General features: G+C 43.5%; 1 protein-coding gene across 5 annotated transcripts in view; it reads right to left on the minus strand.

Annotated features, from left to right (window-relative positions):
* The window catches only part of LOC134969348 (dipeptidase 2-like), a 649,658-nt gene that overhangs the window by 186,522 nt on the left and 450,960 nt on the right, over nucleotides 1-12,176 (minus strand). For all 5 annotated transcript variants that reach the window (XM_063945260.1, XM_063945264.1, XM_063945263.1 and 2 more), the window contains one exon: nucleotides 48-189. In XM_063945260.1, coding sequence (XP_063801330.1) covers nucleotides 48-189 — 142 coding nt within the window. The remainder of the gene's footprint in view (nucleotides 1-47; nucleotides 190-12,176) is intronic.

Here is a 12,176-nt window from a genome sequence, read left to right on the forward strand (position 1 = left end):
TGCAATGCTGTACTCTGAGAAATGTAAAACCCTTCAGTATACATTACCATGGAGTATTGCACGTGTGTGTCAGAGTCATGTATCTGGCTCCAAGATCATAGAACATCCGGAGGGCAGCCAGGCTGCTGTCTATGATGTGACCGCCTTCCAACCCAATTAGACAGGCGATCTTTATGGTGTCCTCAATACCTGAATCATGGAAAAACCAAGTGCAACATTAAATAACAAATCTACAAAATCATAATTTTATTTTATGTACTTATTTATGAAGCACAGACTGTACTGCTATGTATGCAGCGGGATAAAACAAATGAAAAGATGTTTTTTAATTATTTCCTGCTCTCAAACATATGTTTTTTCTATTTTCTATGCATGGTTCACTTTATTTTATTGTTATAAGTCATCTTAGATTTGTCATTTGTATTACACTAGCAATAATTTTTAATAAGTATACAGAGTGCATGTATTTGCATAACAGACCGCTCCCATGACTACATGTTGAAAAAGGGAACATTTATTTCTATCTCATGGTGGGTACACACTATGCGAGACGCTGACATAGTGCATACACACTATGCGATATCGCATAGTGACGTCATGCCGCAGCTGGCCAGAACATGCAGGATCTGACAATATAGGCCCTCATTCTGACCCGATCGCACGCTGCACTTGCTCGCAGCGGTGCGATCGGATCTGGAATGTGCATGCGTGGCATATGCATTGCGCACGCGCTGCGTTGCCCGGCGACAGCGGTCACTGGTCAACGACGCTGACAGCGGGGAAAGCGGTCGCAGTGGCAGGAAGGCGTTCCAGGCCGTCAACTGACCGTTTGAGGCCGTTTTCAGAGAGTGGTAAGAAAAACGCAGGCGTATCCAGGCGAACGAAGGGTGGATGTCTGACGTCAAAGCCGAGCCCATCATCGCTGGATCCATCACACAGGGTAAGTATGTCCAGGGCTGGTCTTGATTTATGTGAAACTCTTTTAGCATAGCAGGTCTGCACAAGCGATCGTAGCCCTGCTATGCTAAAATACACTCCCCCATAGGCGGAGATTAGTTGATCGCACCAGCAGGAAAAAGTTGCTTGGTGTGATCATCACGGAATGAGGGCCATAGTCAGATTGAGCTGCATGTACTGGCGACACAGGGAGCACGCATTGGCCATCGCTGGTAGCATACACACAGGAGGGTAAAAATGATTGTTTACAAAATCCTAGTGTGTACCCACCATTAGTATTTTTTGGATAGTTCCATTTTTTGAAGGCTGATACTGTTTAGGACAGAGAACAAGTACATTCAAAGGCGTATCTATAATGGGTACATAGCAGTGGCGTGCAGTGAGGTCAGTTGTTGGTGAGGCACTGGCTGGTATCAGAACCAGATTTACACACACATATACTATGGACGCGAAAGAGGTACCTTAACGCCAACATTCAATTGGCAGGTTGCCTAAGTACATACATTTTCCTGTATCTCAATAGGATTTACAGCACAGGAATACTCAAAGCCAACAGCACAATAACTAGAAATACATTCACCTGTATATGAACAACACAAGATTTATTGATTTTTGTAATAGGTGGTTATAGTCATGTAAATAATCTAATTTATTCCAGTTAAGAACAAACAGTAAACATATTTAAATGAGCGTACAGGTTTATAAATGCAGTTCCACTATTCATAGTCATTCAACTGAAAAACATACATTGTATGGCCTGACCTTTAATTGTAAATGAAGTCCATTTGCCTATCCTTCTGGATAAAGGTATCAGTGACTTTGTTGTAGAAGTCCTCCCTATTTTCTTTTACTTTTAAAAGTCTCTCCGTCTGAATAGAGATGATTGCCAGGGATGAAAGTCGCTCTTGATCAGTCTTATTCCTAGTGTATGTTTTGAGTAGTTTCAAAGTAGAGAATGATCTTTCAACGGATGCTGTTGTTGCTGGTGTAGTAAGCACCAGTTGGAGTAACTTTGTCACTTCGGGAACTGTTTGCACGAGAATATTCTCGGTCACAAAGCTGAGGAGCTGGGTGGGTGAATTGCATTCGTTCCTCACCATTTCTGAGCTATACTGTGCTGCATCTGTCCAGTGGCAGTGTCCTGTGCATCAGTCATCAGTCATTCCAGTGACCAGGCCGTAACAGTAGTTGTGTCCTCTTGCTGCCATATGTCCATTGCTGCTATGTTGTGCTGCATCAGTTCAGTGGTGGTGTATTGTGCTACATCAGTCCAGTGGTAGTGTCCTGTGCATCAGCCATCAGTCATTCCAGTGACCAGGCAGTCACAGTGGTATACTCTGCTGCCATTTGTCCAGTGCTGCCGTATAAAAATAATAAGTCCCTTACAGTGTTGCTGTGTTGTCCTGCATCAGACCAGTGGTTGTGTCCTGTGCATCAGTCATCAGTCATTCCAGTGACCAGGCAGTCACAGCGATATACTCTGCTGCCATATGTCCAGTGCTGCCGTATAATAATAATAACAAGTCCCTTACAGTGTTGCTGTGTTGTCCTGCATCAGACCAGTGGTAGTGTCCTGTGCACCAGCCATCATTCATTCCAGTGACCAGGCAGTCACAGTGGTATACTCTGCTGCCATTTGTCCTGTGCTGCCGTATAATAATAATAAGTCCCTTACAGTGTTGCTGTGTTGTCCTGCATCAGACAAGTGGTAGTGTCCTGTGCATCAGCCATCAGTTATTCCAGTGACCAGGCAGTCACAGCGGTATACTCTGCTACCATATGTCCAGTGCTGCCGTATAATAATAACAACAAGACCCTTACAGTGTTGCTGTGTTGTCCTGCATCAGACCAGTGGTAGTGTCCTGTGCACCAGCCATCAGTCATTCCAGTCACCAGGCAGTCACAGTGGTATACTCTGCTGCCTTATATCCAGTGCTGCCGTATAATAATAATAACAACAAGGCCCTTACAGTGTTGCTGTGTTGTCCTGCATCAGTCCAGTGGTAGTGTCCTGTGCATCAGCCATCAGTCATTCCAGTGACCAGGCAGTCACAGCGATATACTCTGCTGCCATATGTCCAGTGCTGCCATATAATAATAATAACAAGTCCCTTACAGTGTTGCTGTGTTGTCCTGCATCAGACCAGTGGTAGTGTCCTGTGCACCAGCCATCAGTCATTCCAGTGACCAGGCAGTCACAGTGGTATACTCTGCTGCCATTTGTCCTGTGCTGCCGTATAATAATAATAAGTCCCTTACAGTGTTGCTGTGTTGTCCTGCATCAGACAAGTGGTAGTGTCCTGTGCATCAGCCATCAGTCATTCCAGTGACCAGGCAGTCACAGCGGTATACTCTGCTACCATATGTCCAGTGCTGCCGTATAATAATAACAACAAGACCCTTACAGTGTTGCTGTGTTGTCCTGCATCAGACCAGTGGTAGTGTCCTGTGCACCAGCCATCAGTCATTCCAGTCACCAGGCAGTCACAGTGGTATACTCTGCTGCCTTATATCCAGTGCTGCCGTATAATAATAATAATAACAACAAGGCCCTTACAGTGTTGCTGTGTTGTCCTGCATCAGTCCAGTGGTAGTGTCCTGTGCATCAGCCATCGGTCATTCCAGTGACCAGGCAGTCACAGTGATATACTCTGCTGCCATATGTCCTGTGCTGCTGTATTATAATAATAATAATAATAATAATAATAACAAGTCCCTTACAGTGTTGCTGTGTTGTCCTGCATCAGTCCAGTTGTAGTGTCCTGTGCATCAGTCATCAGTCATTCCTGTGACCAGGCAGTCACAGTGGTTGTGTCCTATTGTTGCCATATGTCCATTGCTGCTGTGTTGTGCTGCATCAGTTCAGTGGTGGTGTATTGTGCTGCATCAGTCCAGTGGCAGTGTCCTGTGCATCAGTCATCAATTATTCCAGTGACAAGGCAATCACAGTGGTTTACTCTGCTGCCATATGTCCATGCTGCTGTATAATAGTAATAACAACAAGGCCCTTACAGTGTTGCTGTGTTGTCCTGCATCAGTCCAGTGGTGGTGTCCTGTGCACCAACCATCAGTCATTCCAGTGACCAGGCAGTCACAGTGGTATACTCTGCTGCCATATGTCCAGTGCTGCTGTATAATAATAATAATAATAATAACAAGTACCTTACAGTGTTGCTGTGTTGTCCTGCATCAGTCCAGTGGTAGTGTCCTGTGCATCAGTCATCAGTCATTCCAGTGACCAGGCAGTCACAGTGGTATACTCTGCTGCCATATGTCCAGTGCTGCCATATAATAATAATAATAATAATAATAATAATAATAATAAAAACAACAACAACAACAAGTCCCTTACAGTGTTGCTGTGTTGTCCTGCATCAGTCCAGTGGTAGTGTCCTGTGCATCAGCCATCAGTCATTCCAGTGACCAGGCAGTCACAGTGATAAACTCTGCTGCCATATGTCCTGTGCTGCTGTATAATAATAATAATAATAGCAACAGGTCCCTTACAGTGTTGCTGTGTTGTCTAGCATCAGTCCAGTGGTAGTGTCCTGTGCATCAGTCATTCCTGTGACCAGGCAGCCACAGTGGTTGTGCCCTATTGCTGCAATATGTCCATTGCTGCTGTGTTGTGCTGCATCAGTTCAGTGGTGGTGTATTGTGCTGCATCAGTCCAGTGGCAGTGTCCTGTGCATCAGCCATCAGTCATTCCAGTGACCAGGCCGTAACAGTAGTTGTGTCCTCTTGCTGCCATATGTCCATTGCTGCTATGTTGTGCTGCATCAGTTCAGTGGTGGTGTATTGTGCTACATCAGTCCAGTGGAAGTGTCCTGTGCATCAGCCATCAGTCATTCCAGTGGCCAGGCAGTCACAGTGGTATACTCCGCTGCCATTTGTCCAGTGCTGCCGTATAATAATAATAAGTCCCTTACTGTGTTGCTGTATTGTCCTGCATCAGACCAGTGGTTGTGTCCTGTGCTTCAGCCATCAGTCATTCCAGTGACCAGGCAGTCACAGCGATATACTCTGCTGCCATATGTCCAGTGCTGCCGTATAATAATAATAATAACAAGTCCCTTACAGTGTTGCTGTGTTGTCCTGCATCAGACCAGTGGTAGTGTCCTGTGCATCAGCCATCAATTATTCCAGTGACCAGGCAATCACAGTGGTTTACTCTGCTGCCATATGTCCATGCTGCTGTATAATAATAATAACAACTAGTCCCTTACAGTGTTGCTGTGTTGTCCTGCATCAGTCCAGTGGTGGTGTCCTGTGCACCAGCCATCAGTCATTCCAGTGACCAGGCAGTCACAGTGGTAAACTCTGCTGCCATATGTCCAGTGCTGCCATATAATAATAATAATAATAATAATAATAATAATAACAACAACAACAACAAGTCCCTTACAGTGTTGCTGTGTTGTCCTGCATCAGTCCAGTGGTAGTGTCCTGTGCATCAGTCATTCCTGTGACCAGGCAGCCACAGTGGTTGTGTCCTATTGCTGCCATATGTCCATTGCTGCTATGTTGTGCTGCATCAGTTCAGTGGTGGTGTATTGTGCTGCATCAGTCCAGTGGCAGTGTCCTGTGCATCAGCCATCAGTCATTCCAGTGACCAGGCCGTAACAGTAGTTGTGTCCTCTTGCTGCCATATGTCCATTGCTGCTATGTTGTGCTGCATCAGTTCAGTGGTGGTGTATTGTGCTACATCAGTCCAGTGGTAGTGTCCTGTGCATCAGCCATCAGTCATTCCAGTGACAAGGCAGTCACAGTGGTATACTCCGCTGCCATTTGTCCAGTGCTGCCGTATAATAATAATAAGTCCCTTACTGTGTTTCTGTATTGTCCTGCATCAGACCAGTGGTTGTGTCCTGTGCATCAGCCATCAGTCATTCCAGTGACCAGGCAGTCACAGCGATATACTCTGCTGCCATATGTCCAGTGCTGCCGTATAATAATAATAACAAGTCCCTTACAGTGTTGCTGTGTTGTACTGCATCAGACCAGTGGTAGTGTCCTGTGCACCAGCCATCAGTCATTCCAGTGACCTGGCAGTCACAGTGGTATACTCTGCTGCCATTTGTCCTGTGCTGCCGTATAATAATAATAAGTCCCTTACAGTGTTGCGGTTGTCCTGCATCAGACAAGTGGTAGTGTCCTGTGCATCAGCCATCAGTCATTCCAGTGACCAGGCAGTCACAGCGGTATACTCTGCTACCATATGTCCAGTGCTGCCATATAATAATAACAACAACAACAAGACCCTTACAGTATTGCTGTGTTGTCCTGCATCAGACCAGTGGTAGTGTCCTGTGCACCAGCCATCAGTCATTCCAGTCACCAGGCAGTCACAGTGGTATACTCTGCTGCCTTATATCCAGTACTGCCGTATAATAATAATAACAACAAGACCCTAACAGTGTTGCTGTGTTGTCCTGCATCAGACCAGTGGTAGTGTCCTGTGCACCAGCCATCAGTCATTCCAGTCACCAGGCAGTCACAGTGGTATACTCTGCTGCCTTATATCCAGTGCTGCCGTATAATAATAATAATAAAAAGTCCCTTACAGTGTTGCTGTGTTGTCCTGCATCAGACCAGTGGTAGTGTCATGTGCACCAGCCATCAGTCATTCCAGTCACCAGGCAGTCACAGTGGTATACTCTGCTGCCATATGTCCTGTGCTGTTGTATAATAATAACAAGTCCCTTACAGTGTTGCTGTGTTGTCCTGCATCAGTCCAGTGGTAGTGTCCTGTGCATCAGCCATCAGTCATTCCTCTGACAAGGCAGTCACAGTGGTTGTGTCCTATTGTTGCCAGATGTCCATTGCTGCTGTGTTGTGCCGCATCAGTTCAGTGGTGGTGTATTGTGCTGCATCAGTCCAGTGGCAGTGTCCTGTGCATGAGCCATCAGTTATTACAGTGACCAGGCAATCACAGTGGTTTACTCTGCTGCCATATGTCCATGCTGCTGTATAATAATAATAACAACAAATCCCTTACAGTGTTGCTGTGTTGTCCTGCATGAGTCCAGTGGTAGTGTCATGTGCATCAGCCATCAGTCATTCCGGTGACTAGGCATTTTCAGTGGTATACTCTGCTGTCATATGTCCAGTGCTGCTGTATAATAATAACAACAAGCCCCTTACAGTGTTGCTGTGTTGTCCTGCATCACTCCAGTGGTAGTGTTCTGTGCTTCAGCCATCAGTCATTCCTGTGACCAGGCAGTCACAGCGGTATACTCTGCTGCCATATGTCCAGTGCTGCCATATGATAATAATAATAACAACAACAACAACAACAGCAAGTCCCTTACAGTGTTGCTGTGTTGTTCTGCATCAGTCCAGTGGTAGTGTCCTGTGCACCAGCCATCAGTCATTCCAGTGACCAGGCAGTCACAGCGGTATACTCTGCTGCCATATGTCCAGTGCTGCCATATAATAATAATAATAATAATAATAATAATAATAATAATAATAATAACAACAACAACAACAACAACATCAAGTCCCTTACAGTGTTGCTGTGTTGTTCTGCATCAGTCCAGTGGTAGTGTCCTGTGCACCAACCATCAGTCATTCCAGTGACCAGGCAGTCACAGTGGTATACTCTGCTGCCATATGTCCAGTGCTGCCATATAATAATAATAATAATAATAATAATAATAATAATAACAACAACAAGTCCCTTACAGTGTTGCTATATTGTCCTGCATCAGTCCAGTGGTAGTGTCCTGTGCACCAACCATCATTCATTCCAGTGACCAGGCAGTCACAGTGGTATACTCTGCTGCCATATGTCCAGTGCTGCCATATAATAATAATAATAATAATAATAATAATAATAATAATAACAACAACAACAACAACAAGTCCCTTACAGGGTTACTGTAATGTCCTGCATCAGTCCAGTGGTAGTGTACTGTGCATCAGCCATCATTCATTCCAGTGACCAGGCAGTCACAGTGATATACTCTGCTGCCATATGTCCTGTGCTGCTGTATAACAATAATAACAACAAGTCCCTTACAGTGTTGCTGTGTTGTCCTGCATCAGTCCAGTGGTAGTGTCCTGTGCATCAGCCATCAGTCATTCCAGTGACCAGGCAGTCACAGTGGTTGTGTCCTCTTGCTGCCATATGTCTATTGCTGCTGTGTTGTGCTGCATCAGTTCAGTGGTGGTGTATTGTGCTACATCAGTCCAGTTGTAGTGTCATGTGCATCAGCCATCAGTCATTCCAGTGACCAGGCCATCACAGTGGTTGTGTCCTCTTGCTGCCATATGTCTATTGCTGCTGTGTTGTGCTGCATCAGTTCAGTGGTGGTGTATTGTGCTACATCAGTCCAATGGTAGTGTCCTGTGCATCAGCCATCAGTCATTCCAGTGACCAGGCAGTCACAATGTTATACTATGCTGCCATTTCTCCAGTGCTGCCGTATAATAATAATAAGTCCCTTACAGTGTTGCTGTGTTGTCCTGCATTAGACCAGTGGTAGTGTCCTGTGCACCATCCACCAGTCATTCCTGTGACCAGGCAGTCACAGTGGTATACTCTGCTGCCATATGTCCAGTGCTGCCGTATAATAATAATAACAACAAGACCCTTACAGTGTTGCTGTGTTGTCCTGCATCAGTCCAGTGGTAGTGTCATGTCCATCAGCCATGAGTCATTCCAGTGACCAGGCAGTCACAGTGATATATTTCTAAAGGTTATTAGTGTAGACCACTAGTGGGTACTACACCAAAAAAAGAGCTTAGTGTGTGGCGCACTTTTTTGAAATGATTATAAATTAATAAAATGTAACTTTTATTTCATAATTTAAAAGGAATCTCTATAGCCAGGCATATTGGTATACATGATTGCTATTGCAATGTTTTTCTCTAATTATCACTACTGTCTTTTCATTTTCAAGCACACTATATTTTAAATCCTTTAGTCATTTTCATATTACCTATGAATACAATGAAATTATCACTCTTTTATTTTCATTCTTATTCTCGATATCACACTATACTACCCATAATGTAACCTTTTTATTTTATAATGACATCTGTTCCGTTATTACAGTTCTTGTGAGACCAATTCTAATCTCACTGCACATATAATATACACTTATGCACTTATATTTCACTTAACGCTTACCTTTGTCTATCCCACATTTCACAATTTAATTTCTTTTTAGTTCCCTCTTATAGGTTTTTATTACTCCTATGCCTTTGATTATCTGCCTTTATATAAATAGCAGGGCTCATACAGATATATAGCATATAGGGATAATAGAATACACATTAGGATGAATTTACTCAAACAATTTCTATTATATATTAAATACACCAGCAGGGTATGAATATAAAGACCTATCCATGTGAGATTAAGTGTCCCACCCCACAATAACAGCTGATAAGGGTGTTTACGGTAATAACACTTGCTTCATATAGGACAATCATCAAATCACTCTAATATGATTCCATCCATTGATAAAAGAAGAATTGCTTACTGAATTAATGGGATAATCAATCATTAATTCTATAATAATCTCCATTCTACCCTTTAGTTTAATCTAATTTTATGTGCATAGAGGACCACAACTATGACACATTTATTAATTCTATAATAATCTCCATTCTACCCTTTAGTTTAATCTAATTTTATGTGCATAGAGGATCACAACTATGACACATTTATTTTGACTGTGTACTAGTTGTGGATGAATTTACTCAAACAATTTCTATTATATATTAAATACACCAGCAGGGTATGAATATAGAGACCTATCCGTGTGAGATTAAGTGTCCCACCCCACAATAACAGTTGATAAGGGTGTTTACGGTAATAACACTTGCTTCATATAGGACAATCATCAAATCACTCTAATATGATTCCATCCATTGATAAAAGAAGAATTGCTTACTGAATTAATGGGATAATCAATAATTAATTCTATAATAATCTCCATTCTACCCTTTAGTTTAATCTAATTTTATGTGCATAGAGGACCACAACTATGACACATTTATTTTGACTGTATACTGGTTGTTAGGGTTAATTTGGTGTGAACACATGTATACAATTAATAACATTAATATTGCCTTTGTTGTTTTATGTGGTGATTAATTGAGGATTATCTCTCTAAATTGAGTGAAATCTAACCAATCAATGTACGGTATCTGCTTTAAATACTGCCCACCTCCATATGGCGTCACTGATGTGACCAAGCTTTATGTGAAACATACGTCATCATTAGCGGGACGAGGACGTACAGAACTCACGGAGGTACGGGAATTACACCCGACGCGGCGTCCTTTAGAAAAATATATTATAACCTTAGCTTAGTGGCGCACCTCCAACCCATTATAATCTTGTTTTATTCAAATAAGAAAGTACCATTAATTTCTCTTATTGGTTGGTTTTCTCTCAATTATATTGATAATTGTGTTGTGACCTGTGCATTGTCCCATAGACTTTTTGTCTTTCCCTAGAGAGTAACAGTGATATACTCTGCTGCCATATGTCCTGTGCTGCTGTATAATAATAATAATAATAATAATAATAATAATAATAATAACAACTAGTCCCTTACAGTGTTGCTGTGTTGTCCTGCATCAGTCCAGTGGTAGTGTCCTGTGCATCAGTCATCAGTCATTCCTGTGCCCAGGCAGTCACAGTGGTTGTGTCCTATTGCTGCCATTTGTCCATTGCTGCTGTGTTGTGCTGCATCAATTCAGTGGTGGTGTATTGTGCTGCATCAGTCCAGTGGCAGTGTCCTGTGCATCAGCCATCAGTCATTCCAGTGACCAGGCAATCACAGTGGTTTACTCTGCTGCCATATGTCCATGCTGCTGTATAATAATAATAACAACAACAACAAGTCCCTTACAGTGTTGCTGTGTTGTCCTGCATCAGTCCAGTGGTAGTGTCATGTGCATCAGCCATCAGTCATTCCGGTGACCAGGCATTTTCAGTGGTATACTCTGCTGTCATACGTCCAGTGCTGCTGTATAATAATAACAAGTCCCTTACAGTGTTGCTGTGTTGTTCTGCATCAGTCCAGTGGTAGTGTCCTGTGCACCAGCCATCAGTCATTCCAGTGACCAGGCAGTCACAGTGGTATACTCTGTTGTCATTTGTCCTGTGCTACCATATAATAATAATAATAATAAGTCCCTTACAGTGTTGCTGTGTTGTCCTGCATCAGTCCAGTGGTAGTGTCCTGTGCATCAGTCATCAGTCATTCCTGTGCCCAGGCAGTCACAGTGGTTGTGTCCTATTGCTGCCATTTGTCCATTGCTGCTGTGTTGTGCTGCATCAATTCAGTGGTGGTGTATTGTGCTGCATCAGTCCAGTGGCAGTGTCCTGTGCATTAGCCATCAGTCATTCCAGTGACCAGGCAATCACAGTGGTTTACTCTGCTGCCATATGACCATGCTGCTGTATAATAAAAATATCAACAAGTCCCTTACAGTGTTGCTGTGTTGTCCTGCATCAGTCCAGTGGTATTGTCATGTGCATCAGCCATCAGTCATTCCGGTGACCAGGCATTCTCAGTGGTATACTCTGCTGTCATATGTCCAGTGCTGCTGTATAATAATAACAAGTCCCTTACAGTGTTGCTGTGTTGTTCTGCATCAGTCCAGTGGTAGTGTCCTGTGCATCAGTCACCAGTCATTCCTGTGACCAGGCAGTCACAGCGGTATACTCTGCTGCCATATGTCAAGTGCTGTCATATGATAATAATAATAATAATAATAATAATAATAATAATAACAACGACATCAAGTCCATTACAGTGTTGCTGTGTTGTTCTGCATCAGTCCAGTGGTAGTGTCCTGTGCACCAGCCATCAGTCATTCCAGTGACCAGGCAGTCACAGTGATATACTCTGCTGCCATATGTCCTGTGCTGCTGTATAATAATAATAACAACAACAAGACCCTTACAGTGTTGCTGTGTTGTCCTGCATCAGTCCAGTGGTAGTGTCCTGTGCATCAGCCATCAGTCATTCCAGTGACCAGGCAGTCACAGTGGTTGTGTCTCATTGCTGCCATATGTCTATTGCTGATGTGTTGTGCTGCATCAATTCAGTGGTGGTGTATTGTGCTGCATCAGTCCAGTGGCAGTGTCCTGTGCATCAGCCATCAGTCATTCCAGTGACCAGGCCATCACAGTGGTTGTGTCCGCTTGCTGCCATATGTCTATTGCTGCTGTGTTGTGCTGCATCAGTTCA

This window comes from Pseudophryne corroboree, chromosome 11 (assembly GCF_028390025.1).
Source record: "Pseudophryne corroboree isolate aPseCor3 chromosome 11, aPseCor3.hap2, whole genome shotgun sequence".
NCBI classification, from domain to species: Eukaryota; Metazoa; Chordata; class Amphibia; order Anura; family Myobatrachidae; genus Pseudophryne; species Pseudophryne corroboree.